The sequence below is a fragment of the Narcine bancroftii genome, chromosome 7 (genome assembly GCF_036971445.1).
Source record: "Narcine bancroftii isolate sNarBan1 chromosome 7, sNarBan1.hap1, whole genome shotgun sequence".
Taxonomy (NCBI): Eukaryota; Metazoa; Chordata; class Chondrichthyes; order Torpediniformes; family Narcinidae; genus Narcine; species Narcine bancroftii.
This window is the reverse complement of record NC_091475.1, coordinates 34,962,320-34,981,160: the sequence shown is the minus strand read 5'-3', so window position 1 is coordinate 34,981,160 and position 18,841 is coordinate 34,962,320. Positions and strand designations below refer to the sequence as shown.

The window sequence follows — 18,841 nt, the reverse complement described above, 5'->3', positions numbered from 1 at the left end:
TCCAATGAGAAAAGAGCAAGTTCACTCATCCTATCCACATTAGGCATGCTCTCCAATCAAGGCAACGTAAATCTTGTACCCTCTCTATAGTGTCCATATCTTTTCAGTAGTGAGATGACCAGAACTGAACATAATAATTCCATGTGGGACCTAACTAAGATCTTGAATAGCTGCAATATTATCTCACGGCTCTTCAATCAATCCAACAGTTAATGAAAGACTGCACATCATTTTGCCTTTTTAACACTATCAACCTGTGCAGCAACTTTCAGAGTCCTATTGAGACTTGTCCCAAGATCTCAGTTCATCCACTGACTCCATTGTGTCTGCCTTCATATTTGACCAGCTGAAATGAACCACCACTTCTAGATTAAACTCCATCTGTCATTTCTCAGCACAACTCTGCATGCTCTCAATGTCCCTTTACAACTGCTGGCAACCCTCCAGACTATCCACAGCACAACCAAATTTTGTCACCTGCAAACTTGATAAACCACCCTTTCACTTACTCATCCAGGTCATTTATAAAAATGACAGAGGAGGGGTCCCTGAACAGATCTCTACGGAATGCCACCAGTCACCAACCTGTGCAGAAGAACCATCTACAATCACCCAGTAATCTGTATGCAAAAAACAATGATTCCTTGGATTCCATGCCTCCTTACTTTCTGAATGAGCCTTGTCTGGGAAACCATATCAAAAGCCTTACTGAAATCCATAAAGACCACATTTACTGCTCTACCTCCATCATTGTGTCAAATTTGTTAAATCTTAATTCAGTCAGGCTCATGAGACACTACTATCCCTAATCAGATTTTGCACCTCAGGATCTTCTACAACAGCTTGTTTACTGAAGGAAGACTCCGTGATTTATAATTTCCTGGATTATCTCTACTCCCTTTCGTGAACGGGGGACATTTGCCAACCCTTCAATTCTCTAGTACCCCTTGTCCCTAGTGAGGATGAAAAGATCATCTCTAGTGGCTCAGCAATCTCCCTCCCCACAGAAGCCTTGGGCAAATTTCATCTGGACCTAGTAACTTACCTAACTTCATGCTTTTCTTTCTTAATGCTTATCTTTCTTAATGTTAGTCTGTTTTGTCTTCTTCACAATTGCCAAGGTCATTTTCTCTGGTGAATACTGAAGCAAAGTATTCATTAAAGACTTCTGTTACCCCTCTGTCCCCATGCCACGTTTCCACATACTACTCACCTTCTTGTTCTTCACTCACTTGTAAAATGCCTTGGAGTTTTCCTTAACCCTGCTCACCAAGGCCTTCTTATTGGCTCCTTGTTCTCAAGTCCTTTAAGTTCTCTTCTGGAAACTGTAAATTCTCGAGAGTTCTATAATTTTCTAGCTTCTTAACCCTTTCATTGGCTTTTCAAGCACAATTCCAATGCAAGTCTACCGATGACTCCACAGTTGTTGGCAGAATTACAAACGGCAATGAGGAAGCATACAGGAGGGATATAGATCAGCTCACTGAATGGTGTAATGCCAACAACCTTGTGCTCAACATAGAAAAAAACAAGATGATTGTGGATTTCAGGAGGAAGTCAGGGGAACATGACCCAGTCCTCATCAAGGGCTCAGTAGTGGAGAGGGTCAAGAACTTCAAATTCATGGATGTCAGCATCTCCAAGGATCTGTCCTGGAGCCTCCATGTTGATGCAATCACAAAGAAGGCTCACCAGTGACTACTTTGTGAGGTGTCTGAGGAGATTTGGTTTGTCACCAAAGACTTGAAAACTTCTACAGGTGTACTGTGGAGAGCATTCTGGCTGGTTGCATCATTGCTTGGAGGCTCCAACTCTCAGGTCAAGATTGAACTTCAGAAGGTTGTTAACTCGGCCTGCGACATCACAAGCACCATCGAGAACATCTACATGAGGTGGTGTCTTTTAAAAAAAAGCAGCCTCTATCCTCAAAGACCCGCAACACGCCCTCTTCACTCTGCTACCATTGGGGTAAAGATACAGAAGCCTAAAGACGAGCACTCAGGAGCACAAGAACAGCTTCTTCCAAGCTGCCATAAGGTTCTTAAATAATGAATGAACCAAAGACACGGCCTTACCTTTTGTGCACTATTACAATTTTATAAGATGGTTATATGTACGTTTGCACCATGATGCTCCCACAAAACAGCAAATTTCATGACTTGTTCATGAAAATAAATCCTGATTTTTTTTTTATATACTTGCGCAGAGTCCCATGCACATGTTCTCTGATCATTTGCTAGATTTCTGCTGTACATTTCCTGGAGTATATCTATTCTGAATTCGTGGTCCCAAATCTCCTTGCTAATAGTGTCATACTTTTCCTTACCCCAATTAAATGTTTCTCAAGTTGTCTATTTCTGTCCTTGTCCAGTGCTAGGGTAAAGGAGAGAGAGTTGAGTTCACTTTCTCCAAATTGTTTGCCCACCCAGAGATCTGGCACTTGACCTGGTTCATTTTCCAAGACCAGGTCTAGTATAACATCCCCTCTTGTTGGACTGTCTCCATATTCTTGAACAACCTGATAAATTCCACTCAATCCAAACCCTCCACTCTAAGATGATGCCAATCAGTATAAGGAAAGTTAAAATCACCCATCACCACATCCTTATTATTTTTGCACCTTTCTAGAATCAATCTCCCTATCTTCTCAGTGTCACTGTTACTATGGGGGGGGTTTCCATAATATACATCTATTGAGGTTATTGTTCCTTTCACCCACCGACTCAATTGATGATCTCTTTTCTGCAGCTGTGATAGTATCCCTGATCAGCAATACTACTCCCCCACCAGTTCTACCCCTCTCCCTATTCTTCATGAAACATCTAAAGGCCAGCATATTCAGCAGCCATCACTACCCACAAAATCTTAGTTCCACATATTAACCCATGCTATTGAGTTCATCTCTATTTCTAATGATCCTTGCATTAAAGTACACACATTTAAATCCCTACAACTTACTACATTTATGTTCCATTCACTTTCTGTCCTTCCTCACAGTTTCACTACACATAGCATCTACCATTTCACCAACTGCTCCATCATCTGGTCTAACACACTGGGTTCCCATCTCCCTGCAGAGCTAGTTTCCCCAACAGCTCTATCAAACCTACCCAAGGAATATTAGTTCCTCTCGAGTTCAGGTGTAACCTGTCTTTTTTGTACAGGTCAAATTATTTCCCTAAACTTATTTTACAGGACCTCTAACCCATTCTTGCCTATACCTATCTTCTTAAAGAATATTCTGCAACTGCTTAGAGAGATTCTGGACCTTAGCACCTGGGAGGCAACACACTATCCTGAACTCTTGCAGCTGCAGAATTTCCTACCTGTTCCCCTATTGATCAGCCTGACTTTACCCTTCCCTTCCAGTCTGTTGGTCTGGTTGCTGCCTTGCCTAGATAGATCATTTCTCCACTCCTTGCCTGCAGTATCCAAAGAGGATACATTTGTTGCTGAGGGGAACAGCCACAGGGGTGTTTTCCACTGACTGCCTTTACCTCTTACCTCTCATAACAGTCACCTGTCTCTTCGGTGTGACTGTCTCCTTGTAGCTTCTTTCTTACCATTTCTGCCCCCCAAATGATCTGGTGTTCATCCAGCTCCCTAACTTGGTCTGTAAGGAGTTCCAGCTGGATGCATCTTTTGCAGGTTAGTCATCAGGGACACTCGTGCTGTCCCAGATTTCTCGCATCCTGTAATTGGAGCATTCCACTGCCCTAGGTTCCATCTCTACCACCTATACTGCATAACTATGAAAAGATCTTGCCTGACCTTACCTGTACCACATCCTCAGCCTCTGCTTACCAAAGCCTCTTCAGTTAAAGCCTCTAACTCTCCACTCCTGCACCAGGCCACTCCTTGAAGAAGGGCTCAGGTCCAAACATCAGTAACATATCTTTACCTCCTATGGATGCTGTCAGGCCGGCTGAGTTCTTATGTATGTTTTTACTACAATCTCAGCATAAAGACTGTTGTGTTTTGTTTCACTGTGGCCCTCCTACAGAGGACAGAGGGAAAAACTGTCAATATTTTGGATCAATGACCAACTCAGGGTGAAGCAACAATCCTCATTCAAATTAGTGCACTGCATTTAGTGTTAATAAAAATGTCTGATCCAAATGAGAGAAATCAAACTCTGAATGAAAGTAAAACACGAAAAACTGCAGACCCTGTGATAAAAGTAAAAACACATGCTGGAGAACTCAGCAGGTCAAACAGACGGAGAGGCTGCTTTGCAGAGCATCTCTGTTTAGTCTACAAGTACGACCCAGAGCTCCCATTTTAATTCTGTATTCCAACAAAGGCCTTTGGCCTCTTGCACAAAGGTCCTGCTCTTTAGCTTCCGTCCTAATTCCCTATATTCCCCTTTAGAACCTTATCACTTTTCCAATTGGTACCAATGTGTATCATAAGATCTGGCTCTTCACCCTCCATTTCAAGAATTCTATGGATGTGGTCAGAGACATCTCTGACTCTGGAAACTAGGTGATAAAATACCAACCAAGAGTCTTGTCTTTTCTGCACTATCTCCTGTCTATGCTCCTAACCATTGATAAGGTTCTAAAGGGTGAATATATGGAATCCCCATCATAGTTATTCTTCTTTCTTCCCTTTAAGCCACAAAGTCAGGCTCTGCATCAGAGACCTGGCTGCTGAGGCTTTTCACTGTTGGGACGTTTCTGCCTTCTCCAATCCCACACCCCCTCCCCCCATCAGTATCCAAAACAGTCTACCTGTTGAGGGGAATAGCCACATGGATACCCTGCTCTGGCTGCCTATCCCTTTTCCCTCTCCTGATGGTCATCCAGCTACCTGCTTCCTGCCTGCCTCCCTTTAACTCTTGTCTATTGCACCCTCTGCCTGCTGAATGATCTGGAGTTCATCCAGCTCCAGTAACACTGACTCGGTCTGTCGAGCTGTAGCTGGACGCACTTCTTGTAGGTGTAGTCATCAAGTGACACATGCTGTCCCAGATTTCCCACATTGGAGCATACTGCTGCCATTCCCAATGTTCAGACTTTACAATAAGTAAAGACCTTACCATAGAACATTACAGCTCAGAAATAGGTCTCTTTGGCCCTTCTAGTCTGTGCTGAACTATTTATTTTGTCTAGTCTCACTGACCTGCACCCAGTCCATAGCCCTCCATCCCTCTCCCATCCATGAACCTGCCAAATTCCTTAAATTTTAAAAATGAGTTTGCATTTACCACTTCAGCTGGAAGCTCATTCCACACCCCCACCACTCTATGTAAGAGGTTTCCCCCCCAAAATTTACCCCTTCACTCTTAACTCATGCCCTCTGTTTTGTATCTCGCCTATCCCCAGTGGAAAAAGCCTATCTACCTCATAATTTTAAATACCTCTATCAAATCTCCCTTCATTCTTCTATGCTCCAGGAATAAAATCCTAACCTGTTTAACCTTTACACGTAAATCAGTACCAGAAGACTGGACAACATATATTCACAGAGGAAAACTCTCTTCCCCTTCTTACTAAAAAGCAATCTTTTTCTCTTTACTCCAATTGAAATCATCATATCTTTAAAAGATCAATCATGTTCTGTGAGATCAACTTCAATTCTACTGTGGATAAATTTCTTCTATGGAACACGTAAAAAGCGTATTTGAGAGGTCAAATAATTAGCTATGCCTCTATGATTAAAAAGCATATACAAAGGAAGTGGAAGAATTAAAAAAGGATCTTCAATGAGTGGGCTCTGAGGATAAACATACAGTTAATTAATGAAAAGCTCAAGTGTAATACAATATATACATATAAAATGGAAAAAATAAGATCAAAACAGAAATACTATGAACTAGGAGAAAGAGCCCTAGTCCTCTCCTGGCAGCTGAAAACAGAACAAGCCTCCAGAATTAAGCTAGACTTGGATAGGATCTCTTACAAATCGGAGAATATAAATGAAGCGTTCAAACAATTTTATGTTCATTTATATAAATCTCAATCAGTGGGGGATTTGAATAAAATTGAGAGTTTCCTGCCACAAGTGGATCTCTCAAATTTGAATTTAGAAGAAAGGGAGAGTTAAACACTCCCTTTACTCAAATTGAGATAGGGGAAGCATTGGCCTCCTTGAAAATTAATAAATCCATGGGAGAGGATGGATTTCCGTCAGAATTTTTTAAAAAAATTAAAGATTTATTAATACCTCTGCTTATGGAAGCATTAGATGAGGTAGTGGTTATCCACACTCTCAATAGCAGTTATTATGGTGATTCCCAAAAAAGATAAGGGTCCATTGAAACCATCATCTTAAGAGATCCATATCCCTTTTGAATACAGATTATAAGATCATTGCCAAAGCCTTGGGAAATAGATAGACAACTTATTTGCCTAAATTAATAAACGCTGATCAAACTGACTATGTGCAGGGGAACCAATCAGTGGACAATGTATATAGATTGCTCAGCATTATACATCTGGCGCAAACAAGAGGTAAGCGTAGCTGTGGCTCTAGTTTTGGAGAAAGCCCTTGACAGACTGGAGTGGGACTTTTTATTTAAAGTTCTGGAAAAATTTGGACTAGGATATTTATTAATTGGGTTAGAGCTCTATATTCTGAGTCTAAGCTAAAGTAATAACTAATAGTCAAATTTCATCAGCATTCCCACTGTCCAGATCTAGCAGACAAGGTTGTCCATCATCTCCAGCTCTTTTACTCCTGGCTATTGAACCATTAGTGGAAACCATCCATCTAGATCCAGACAAAGGGTTTCAGGATCAATCAGAAAGAACGTAAAATATTCTGATATATCTGACAGAACCAGTAAACTCATTACAAAAATTGCAGTCTAAATTGGAAGATTTTGGAATTATATCGGGTTATAAAGTCAAATGGATCAAGAGCGAAGTTATGCCACTTACAGGTGAACATTTTTTAATAGAAATTCTCAATTTAAGTGGCCATTAAATATTTAGGTATCAAGGTAGATTACAGTCTACAGAATTTATATAAGTTGAATTATCTTCCCTTGTTTCAGAAAATTGGGGAGGATCTTAATAAATGGATGACCCTCCCAATAACTTTGTTTGGAAGGGTCAACTGTATTAAAATGAATATGATGCCTAGAGTACAATATTTTTTCAAAGTTTGCCTGATTCTATACCTCAGATTCTTTCAAAACCTTAATAAATGCATCAGGATTCTGTGGAAAGGTAAACCTTCCAGAGACTCTATTGATAAATTAATGTGGAATTATAATTGAAAGGATTAATGGTTCCGGATTTCAAAAAATATTTTTGGGCAACCCAATTGAAGTTTGTCACGTTCCTCTTTGACAGAAGAGACAAGTCTTCATGGGTAAAATTGCAGTTGTATAAGGTTGGTGAGAGGATAGCAGAAAATATATATAAATGGAATTCTAAATTATTATGTGGCCCTAAAGAATGCCCGTCCCCCCACACCCCATCAAAGCATATAATCACAATATGGAATAAAATTAATGTCAAATTGGGTTCAAGGGGTAAAAACAATTGATAATAAAATCCTGGACACTTGGTCACAGAGAGGATCAAATTATAAATTTTATTTCACAAATCTTAAGATTATATTTTTCCAACAGAATAGAAATTTAAAAACTGAATTTTAGAACTGCAATGACACAATTCCATTTGCTTTAGAAGTGATTAGAGAGCAAAATCATATTAAGTTTGAATTCCAGGCATTTTCTTCAATCCTGAAAACAGAATACCTGCATTCCAGAATGAAATACCATGCATAAAATTCTCAACACTGCCTATGAAAGTAAAATAGTTGAAGAATCATTCCTTATACTAGGGTGGGTAAAAGTTATAGGTCTCTTCTGCCATTCAGTCTTACCTCTGCAGGGATCACTTTTCACTAAGAATGCGTCCAATGCTATCTCATCTCCTCCAATACGGGGCTTCGCAAAATATGCACAAGGTGCTACTGCTGAGAATCACCAAATCTATACTTGTTTACCTGAACTCACCTGTTCTTACCTTTGCCTTTTTCCTAGAGGGCCTTACCTGCACAGTCTCCTCCGCCTCTCAAGCCAAAGCCTCTAAGTCCCACTCTTACACTGGCCGCTCCCACAGTGGTTGCTCCCCAGATGGCAGTAACGAAAAGCTCAATACAGCTTCTGTGAGCATCAAGGAAGATGGAAATAACTGCCAGGAAGACACAAAGTGTGTAAAAGGACGCACAGGTTAATTGAATGGGTGAGGTGGCTAAATGTAAGATAGTGCACCTTGCTAGGAAGAATGGAATAGCAGAATATTTTAAAAATGTTTGGGGAAATAGGTGTGACCCAAAGTGATCATGCAGATGGAAAGAAATTGAATAAGTAAATGCCTTTGGTGTTAGATAAGGTGGTCTAGCTGAGACTGCACAGGACCACACGAAGTACATGTAATTTTGACCTCTGCACCACAGGAAGAATGTATTGTCCTCATAAAGCCACAGTACACTGTCTTCAAGATTGATTTGGGAGAAAGACACTCTTTGGCCTGTTGGTCTTTAGCACACTATGATGTTGGTATGGGAATGCTGCTGACTGACCCGTTCCAGGTTGCAAGAGTGCGTGCTAAAAAGGACGAACCAAGGCTTGGAGCAGCCAATGTGAGGGCGTTGTGGGCAAGGACCACAGTCTAGAGTCCTCCCATTACTGGCACTGTGGGGAAGCCTCTCAGCCATCAGAGGTGGGGTGGGGGGGTGGAAAGAAACAAGATGCCACAGTGGTGGTAATGGATATTAAGAGAATGTATTGATATGAATGTCACTATGAATGTAAAAAGTCTTAAAGAGTTTTCTTGTAAATAATTTATTGTGAATAAAGTACATTTTTGGAAAAAAATTAAAAATTCTACTTCCTCCAGCGTTCATTAGTCAGTGTGCAGTAGCCCATGAAGAAAGGTTTCCCCATGATGAGTTTTCCTTGAATACATCACCACTCATTTCATTATTTTAGCTATGACTCCCTTCTTTTATTACTTGCTTCTATCAGTTCAAGAAGAGCTTCCTTTTCTTCTGATTCCAGAAATTTATTAATCAGCTCATCCAGATATCTGCCACCACACAGTACTTCCTGGAAAATAACAGAAACATAAGCTTAGGGACAAATGTTGGATTTTACAAAATCTGGAAAACATTGGCATTAGGTTGCTACACGCCCAGAGAACCCCAAAACCCAGCTGCAATAGATATTCACCAAGACAAATGGTTACTTTAAACAAAATGTGCTTTTAATTATCTTTAAATATAAAAACAGGATCAAACTTATCATTTAACTTACTTAACCTAACTTAACCCCCTTCTAATTCTAAGTGCACGTGTATGTAAGTTTAGAAAAGTTCTTTAATTCACAGTCCAATCTCACTTCTCATTCCTCCAAGTTCACTGGTTGCAGGCAATTCTTATACTGTGCACATAATTAAAAAATTATGAAGTTCACCAGGCTTTGGTGCTTGAAAGGTAAATGGTTACCACTCAGGAAGGGTTCTTGCCAGTTTTCAGAGGGAGATTTGTTGTTCCTGGACACAAACTGATCCCTTTTAATCAGCCACTTCCGTATCTTGCCACATCAGGGTTCTTCAGATGGTATCCTCTTTCTTTCACCTTTTTGTTTCTCTTATTTGAAACATTAGGCAGCCAGTCCTCTCCTCTTAATGAGCCACAAGAGCTTTGAGCAGGCTGAACTAAGCACTCACAACTAGTCTTCAAAATGGGGTTTTTCCACAAGCTTGCCAGCTTGTCCTATTCCAGCTGCTGCTGCTGACTGTAAAACTGAATTCTCTCCCCCCCTCTATCTCACACACACATACACACACACACACACAGAAAAGCCTATTTGACTCCCTCTGCTTGCAAAACCACATGACCCTCTTAGAACAGCAAGTTGTACTCCAGACAGCCTGTGGCTCTGAACTACTCCGATCTCTTTCATCTGTTGCTTTTCAAAACAACAATCCATTAGTGAAGTCTCTTGGGCACTCTCTAAAGTTTTTGCAAAGGCCCCCAGGAGCCGCCCTGTCTGACTTGAGCAGAGCTCCAGTATTTTAAATGAGATGTGTTTTGAAGTGTTTGTATGTGACCTGCACTAAAACCCAGCCCCAATTTATCTCCCAAAAACATATCTATATACAGTATAATCTGTCACGTTGCTGCTCTCTGTAAAAGGTTGTGAATCCCAAGCAGAACAGGTTTTGTTACATAGACAGACTGATTACAATCAACTGAGAAATACAAAAATTTCAGATGATGTACTCTTGAACTGGTTAGAAAGCATCCATGATAGAAGTGGCCAATGTTTTGGGTCTGACCCCTCTATTAAGACAAGGATAAAATAGGTACAATTACATACAGATTCAAAAGTGCTGGAAGAACTCAGCTGATTAGGCAGCATCCATGGAAAGCAATAGGCAGTTGACGGTTTGGGGCCTAAGTCTTCTTTAGGTGTTCCAAGCCGAAGAGATCAGGCCCAAAGTGTCAATTGCTCTCTGTGGATGCTGTATGACCTGCTGAGTTCCCCAGCACCTGTTTACCAAAACTGGATGTATCAATGGGAAAGGACGCTGGAGGATGAGCCCAGAAGGTGCGAGAGGTGGAGAGACAATAGGAAGAAGAGGGAGAGAGAAAACAGTTAAGTACAGGAGTGAGTAAAGAAGAGATGGAAACAGTGGAATTAGGTGGAGTTTATCCAAAGTTAGAAAAATCAACATTCAAGCTGTTAGATTTAAGGCTACTCAGGAGGAATACGATTGGTTGTTCCTCATCCTTATGTTTGGTCTCACCCTGACAATGGATGGGGCTAAGGTCAGACATTTGGGAGAGTTGAAATGGTTGGCTGAAGAAAGCTCAAGGTTAGACCCACAAACAGAACAGGAATTTGGCAAAGCGGTCACTGAACCGGTGTTTAGTTTCATTGGTGATTATGGCCCATATGGGATGGGTGGATCAGTGAAAGGTGAAGTGTGACAATCTGGCAGAAGAGTGGCAGTTACCAGACTAAGAGGCAAGAAAAACAAATAAGTCAGGTGGAAGAAGACAAATCAAACAGAGATTTCCAGCCTTGATGAAGGGTTCTGGCTATTGTCGACCATTCTTTTTCTCCTACTGATGCTGCCCGACCCTATGAGTTCCTTCTGTAGAAGCCAAACCAGAAGATGTTGGAAACACTTTGTAGATCAAGCAGCATCTATAGAGGAAAACACAGTCAGCATTCAGGCTGACAACCTTTCAACAGAACTTGCAAGTATTTGTATGTTTTAAGTCATAGAGAATGGGGAGGGGTGGAGAAAACAAAGGGAATGCCTGAAAGGGTGCCCAAAAGAAAATTTGGATGAATGATTAAGGAAGTGTGGGTGTTGTGAGAGAGAGAGACAGACATAATATACATCTCACCTTAATGTCCCTCAAAACATACTTGATCCGGTGATCCGTCACCCTGTCCTGGGTGAAGTTATAAGTACGAATTCTTTCTGACTGAGCTCTTGTACCAACCTATATTAAACAATGTTAAAGAAGATTTCCAAAGCAGATGGTTTTTATGCATCTTTGAGCAAAACAGCAATTGTTCTGAACAAACAGATTTTTCACCCTCTGGTCACTGCATTGACAATTGCTAACTAAAGAAGCACAAGCAGACACTAACCAACTCCTTGGTTGCATCCACAACACATTGTACCAGGAAACTGGTCTGCTTGCATTCCATGAAGCAGGCCTCAGGAGCATCTTTCTTCAAGACTGGAAACACGCAGGAGATTGCAAATGCTGAAATTTGAAGCTAAACACAAGCTGCTGACAGGAATTCAGTGGGTTGAGGAATAGCATCAGTAGGAGAAAGATAATTTTGACATTTCTGGCTGAAATCCTTCACTGCTCTGAGAATGTGTAAAGAGAAACCAGTGTTAAGACAGGGTGGGAGCAGAACAATGGTTGTGGGACGGGGGGTGGGGGGCACATGTGTGATTTCTGAGCCAGGAAGAGATGAAGCATCAAGGACAGAGATTATACGATGGCAGATGCCAGAGAAAGAGGGAGCGGCAGGAAAACCCAAGGGGTCAGACGGTGGAGGAAGATGGAGTGGCTGATTAGAAAACAAAGACTGCCAGTGCTGGAATCATGATAAGAGAAGGTAAGTATTGTGATGTAAAGAGAGGCCCAAGGTGAATTTGGAGGGGGAGTTGGGAAAGAGTTGAAAGGGGAAGAACTTTGTGGGGGATGGAACCGCATGGAATGGTTAAAATCTCGTAAACAGATACCTTACAGTCTGGATTCTGAACATTCTCAAAAATTAAGAATTGGCAAAGGTAACTCTGCTATTGAAGATGAGAGAAAAAACAATGGCTAGTTATTCCTAAATCTGTTATTGGAAATATCCATTATTGGGTGATAAATAGAAATAAAAAGGTAGATTGCAGAGTACAGGTAGTCCCTGTTACGAGCCCAGACGACTCCAAAAACCAGCAGCAATAGAAATTCACCAAGATAATGGTTACTTTAACATAATTTTATTAACTCATTCTGTAACATCCCTGACTTACAATCTATGCGACTTACGACCATCCGTACATACGACTAAAAAAATAACAAAAACGTATAAAATTAGAGCAGCAGAACACCACAGGAGATCTGGGGTTAACATACATCCGATTTGCCTCCATTTCGAGATCCGACTAGTCTGTCCGAATAGAATATGGATGTATGTCAGGGACTACCTATAAAGGGCTAATAAAAATACAAAAATGCTGGAGTAACTCACAGCAGTGATAGGATGTAAAGATATCCAGGATTCTATAAAAGGGCAACCTCTAAAATCCAGCAATTTTGTTGTTAGATGACATCTGCTTATCAAAGATGGAGTTTGATGCCAAACATGACCTGACATGACCCTCACTCAACCCCCAAGAATCCTGTTGTGTTCTATGTTGCTAGTTAGTGGTATCATTACTCTACAAGTATCTTATCTGTTGAGCATAATCATCACTTGACTCACGTTAGAATAGCCCATGTCATTCCGCTAATTCATTAACGCCTCTGAATTACCATATACTGATGCCCACTAAGCTTTCAGATGGCCTGGCAGCAACTCAATGCGGGATCAATAGCTTCCCATAATCCCCCAAGCAGCTGAAACTGCTGTACCAGTGCCAGCACAGGGCCACCGAGAAGGGGGCTATTCCCCTGGCGCTGGTATGGAAGTTGGGGTGGGGGGAGAGAGACAGCATTTTAAAATGATTCCAATGCGTGGGGATGGAGGGGGCCAAGGCAGATGCGCAGGTAATGGAGGATATGCGGGTGAGGGCCACGTTGATAGATTTAGAGGGAAAGCCATGCTTTTTTGAAGGACATTTTGGATGATATTGCATGGAAGACCTCATCCTGGGAGCAGATGTGATGGATACGGAGGGATTGAGAGAAAGGAACAGAATCCTTACAGAGGACTGGGTGTGAAAAAGTGTAGTCAAGGAGGTTGTGGAAGTTGGTAGTTTTGTAGAAAATGTATGTCGAAATTTTGTCTCTCAATATGGAGACACAGAGATTGAAAAAGGGGCGAGTGTTGTTAGAGATGGATCAAGTGAATATGGAGTGGAAGTTGACAGCAAAATGGATAAAGTTGAAGCAGCACCAAGTTAGTCATCAATGAAGCAGAGGAAGTGTTCAGGAGCCTTGTCTGTGTGGGCTTGTAGCATGGATTGCTTCACATAGCCAACAAAAGGCAGGCATAGCTTAGGCTCATGAGGGTACCCATGGCTACTACTTTGACTTGGAGAAAGTGGGATGAGTCAAATGAGAAGTTGTTGAGGGTGGGAGCGTTCTGTCAGGCAGAGGAGGGTGGTAGTAGTGGAGGGGTTCTGATTGGGTTTGTTGTTAAGGAAGAACAAAAGCGCTTTGAGGCTTTCAGTATGGGGAATGGAGGTGTATAGTGATTGGATGTCCACAGTAAGGATGAGTTGATTGAGTTCAGGCAACTGAACGTTAATGGCTCATGTACTTGATGGCAATATATTAGCATAATAGATGACTGGTTTCCAGGGCAGCAATAAATGGGTCATTATCAAATTGAGGAGTTTAACTTGTTTGATGATACAATCACCTACTCCACCCTGTGAGGCTCATCCTTCTCCACCTGAGTCCCCTGTTTTTCTTGCCTCTCTCTTCCCTCATCTAGCATCTGCCAATCCTCTCGCTACTCATCATTCTTTTACCTCTGCTTTGTTCACCGATCCTGTGTAAGGAGCCCTGCCTCACCTCTCACACCCTGTCCTCTTTATACTGCTCCCATACTGACTTTTTTCAGTCCTGAAACATCAACCATTCTTTTTCTCCCACTGATGCTGCTCAACCATTGAGTTTTTCCAGCAGATAGCTTGGTTCAGGATGTACAACCTATACTAGACAAAGGGACTGGACTGATGATGATATAAAGTTCATTCGAGAACAACACCCTTCAACCCATTTTGTCTTTACTGATAATCCATCATCCATTTACAATAATCCTACATGAACCTCACTTTCGTTTCCCCTACATTCTCAACAACTATCCCCTGATCTTAGGATATGATAAACTTGGTCACATTGAAGAGGGCTGAGATTGAAATTGTTTGTTTTTAACTGTTACCTGCAGTTTCCGGGTACTGCACCTCCTTGCCTGTTCTTTCTCTGCAATCCTCTGGTACAATTTTGCTTTCAATGTGCGCATGGCCAACTTTTTGTTTTCCAACTGTGATCTATGTTGTTGGCATTCAATTGTTAGACCTACAAAAATTTAGAGTAATTAATGATAATCTACAATAATGAAGTAAAAATGAAAATGCTGGTAATATTCAGTAAGTCAGGCAACATCTATGGAGAGAAAAGCAGTTCATGACCTCTCATTTCTGAAATGCAGGTCTGAATATTTTGACAATGCTCCCTTCTTCCAGATTCCCATAACTAGTGCAAGTCATTTTTCTTTATCTATTTTATCAATTCCCTTTATATCTTGAAAATATCAACCATCTTCTGAAATAAATTTTACTTACAAGTTGCCACTTGCAGGAGAGACTAGAACTGGAGACATACCTTCAAGATTGGCAGGAATAGATACAGTGTGGGCCTGTTATAACGCGATTGTTAGGGTCCATAAAATATCATTGCAAAAAAAAAGAGGGGTTGCACTAAATCGAGGTTTCAATAAATCGTTGTTACAGATGAAATTAAAACACAAAATAATTTTTAGTAAACCAGAAATGGAAATTTTGCCGACTGGAAACAAATTAAGTGAACACTCACAGATTAAGAATTACATTCGTGGAGAGAGCACTTACAACTATGCCCCATAATCGGTCAGAGTAACAAGTGGCAGATGGATCCCACTACTGCCCGGGAGCCCAGTGTCCCCACACCTGCCAAGAACCCGACGTCCCAGGACCTGCAGGGATCACTTGCTTGCTTCATTTATCCCTGTATAATAATGGACTTGAGCATCCATGGATTTTGGTATCCATGGGAGTGGGTCCAATGACTTATTGCGTTATATCTGAATTCGCTTTAAATCAGGGCATGCAAAATTGGGGTTTCACTGTACAAGACTTGAGAGGAACTGCTTCTCCTAGAGATTAGTGAATCTGTGGAATTCTCTGTCCAAGGAAGCTGTCGAGCTGCCCTATTAAATGTATTTAAGACCTAGTGAGAGAGATTTTGAAGAATAGGAGAATCAAATTTTATGGGAACAGATGGATAAGTAGAGCCAATCTAGATCAGCCATCATTTTATTGGAATGGCGCAGCAGTTTAACAGGCCAGATGGCCTACTTTTGCTCTTAGTTCTTATGTAACCCTTGGAGTACAAGCATCATTCTGGTAAATCTGCACTGCTCTAAATAACAAGAGATAGAGAAGCACAGATCAGGAAGAAAAAAAAGGCATGTATCAGTATAGGCAGAAAGGTTTGAAGGAATCTTGAGAAGTATAGAGAAGAGCAAAATCAGAAAGGCTAAAGGGGGTTACGAGATGGCAGACAGTGTAAGGGAGAATCCAGAAATATTTTATGTACATCAAGAACAAGGGAGTCACGAGGGGAAGAATATGTCTCTTAAGGATCGGGGGGGGGGAGGGGGGAGGTGGGGATGTCTATATATAGAGCTGGAGCAGATAGGAAAGATTTTAAGTGAATATTTTGTGAATGTGTTTATTGTTGAACATTTCTACATCAGCAGTGAAAAGTTGTTAGCAGTTTTAGATTGTATCAAGGTGGATAATTTTCTGGGTCAAACCCAGTGCATCTCAGAACATTATGGGAAAGCAAGAAGAAAATTGTTGGGTTCTTGGTTGACATTTTTAACTCATCACTGAGGACAGAAGAAGTTCTGGAGAAATGGAAATGGCAAATGTGGTGTCGTTATTTAAAAAGTCTATAAGGATCATTTGAGCAACTACAGACTTGTTAGTCCGACATCAGTGGGATGAAAACAGCTGGAGAGGATTCTGGGAGATAGAATCTTTCAACATTTGAAGGGGCAAGGGTAATTAGGGAGAGCCAGTATGGATTTGTGCATGGGAACTTATCTCACAAACTTGATAGAATTTTTTGAAGAGTTAACAGAGGATACACAAAGGCAAGGCAGTTGATATATTTATATGGATTTTAGTAAAGTGTTTAATAAGCTCCAAATGGTATGGGATAGGTACTTGGGGTAGCAGACCAACTAGCTAATTGGATTTTTAAAATGGCTCAACGATAGGAGTCAGAGTGTGGATGTAGAGAACAGTTTTCAATTTTACTTTTGTTAACCCCCATTTCCTCTCAGCTCTTTGGATATTGACTACTTCTATCCAGCTTTTCAGCATAATTTTGCCCATTCTGTATTTCTTTGTAATTTAAAGCTTTTATTCACACTTTTCCAATATTTGCTTCATTGGCAACGTTTGATTTGCACTTTACATTCTGAGAAAAGAAACTATCAAGTTTTAGGGAAAGGGGCAGAACTCGGTGATGGGGTGGGGAGCTTCTCAGTCAAACCTTCAGTCTAAGATAATTCGCTTCCACTACAGTCAGTAGGTTCTGAGGTGGATGACGAACCTTATACAGGAGCCACAGAGTCTCCTCTGATGGTGCTTGATGGGCAAATGGAGTTGGTGTTTTTTGGGATGTTGCACACTCCGGCTGTTTGCTTATAGCCTCCTTGTGCTCCTATCCCCTAGAGGCTGCTTCTTCTTGTCAATTACTTTTCTTACTGAGACTGAAGTATTGTGTACTCTTTTCTTCTACCTGTGAAGGGCACATAGAGAGTGAATATGTTGGGCACATAGAGAGTGAATATGTTGTACAAGGAGAGATTTGGTTGACCAGTTCTGAATTCATTCAAATTTAGAAGAATGAAAGGCAATCTGATTGAAATGTACATTTTCCACATGACTTTACAGGTGTATGTGGGGAGAACAGTGTCCCTGGAGATAAATGTTAGCTAATGGGAATCCACAAGCTTACTAAACCTGCTTTCAAGCATTCTGTGTAAAAATTATTAACAATTTCAAAAGCAGACACCATGAAGCTTTAGTGCAAGTGCAGCCTTAGACAGAACAACATCGGGGCGGAGTCACGTGATGGAGTAGTGGCCGGACGGTGAACTCCAGCCCTCTCCAGAAAAGTCGGGAAAAACAAGAGAAAATACAAAGGCACAGAAATACAAGTTAAAGAAAAGTGAGTATAAAGGTGGAAAGAAGATGGAGACAAAAGGAGAAAAATCAAAATCAACGGAAAGAAGAGAGGAAGAGAAGACAACGGAGGAAAAAGGTAAAGGCCTTACCTGTCCGAAGAGGCCCGCTGTGGAGAGAGGAGCCCACTACCTCAGGTCGGTAGAAAAAGAACTACAACAATGGCTCACAGAGCCGAATAAAAGTGCGCAACCGCGCATGCGCGACTCCTCGCGCATGCGCGATGCGCATGAAAAAAAACACACCGAGGGGAGGGGGGACCAGCTGGGGAGTCGATCTCCACAGCCGGCAACGACAGCTGCAGAACACCTGCAGCAAGAAGAGACCACAGAAGACAATAGAAACAAGAAAGAAGAGGAGGAAAGGGCATCAAAGAAACAACAGATGGCCAACCCAGAGGAAGAAGAAGAGGAAGAATACAGTGAAATAGATAAAGGGAAAGGCAAGGTAAAGGATATACTTGCTCTTGTTAGAGGATACATGGAGTCATTTAAAGAATGGCAAACACAGGAATTCAATGATTTAAGAAGAAGAATAAACAACAAAGAAAATAAATAAAATGGATATGACCTTAACAGAAATGGGGAAAAAAATGGACAAGATGGAAGAACGGGCAATAGCAGCAGAAATGGAGGTAGAAGACTTAAAAAAGAAATTGGAAGAATCTAATAAAAAAACTAAAGAGACACAAGAATTACTAGCCCAAAAAATAGATATAATGGAAAATTATAACAGAAGAAATAACATAAAGATAGTGGGCCTTAAGGAAGATGAAGAAGGCAAGAATATGAGGGAGTTTATAAAAGAATGGATCCCTAAGGCCCTAGGATGTCCAGAACTACAGCAAGAAATGGAAATAGAAAGGGCACATAGAGCATTGGCCCCTAAACCACAACCACAACAAAAACCAAGATCTATTGTAGTAAAATTCCTAAGATATACTACAAGAGAAAAGGTACTGGAGAAGACAATGGAAAAAGTAAGAGAGGGCAACAAACCACTGGAGTATAAAGGGTGAAAAATCTTCATTTATCCAGATATAAGCTTTGAACTCCTAAAGAAGAGAAAAGAGTTCAATACAGCAAAAGCGATTTTATGGAAGAAAGGATATAAATTTACACTGAAGCATCCTGCGGTATTGAAAATATTTATTCCAGGACAAC

At 41.0% G+C, this 18,841-nt stretch overlaps 1 protein-coding gene across 4 annotated transcripts in view; it reads right to left on the bottom strand.

Moving 5' to 3' along the window:
- Positions 1-8,774: 8,774 nt before the first annotated feature.
- Positions 8,775-18,841, bottom strand: part of mtrf1 (mitochondrial translational release factor 1) — a 44,602-nt gene continuing 34,535 nt past the window's right edge. For all 4 annotated transcript variants that reach the window (XM_069889561.1, XM_069889559.1, XM_069889558.1 and 1 more), the window contains 3 exons: positions 14,603-14,739; positions 11,383-11,481; positions 8,775-9,067 (listed from right to left, as the gene is read on the bottom strand). In XM_069889561.1, coding sequence (XP_069745662.1) covers positions 8,951-9,067; positions 11,383-11,481; positions 14,603-14,739 — 353 coding nt within the window. In that variant the 3' untranslated portion in view covers positions 8,775-8,950. The remainder of the gene's footprint in view (positions 9,068-11,382; positions 11,482-14,602; positions 14,740-18,841) is intronic.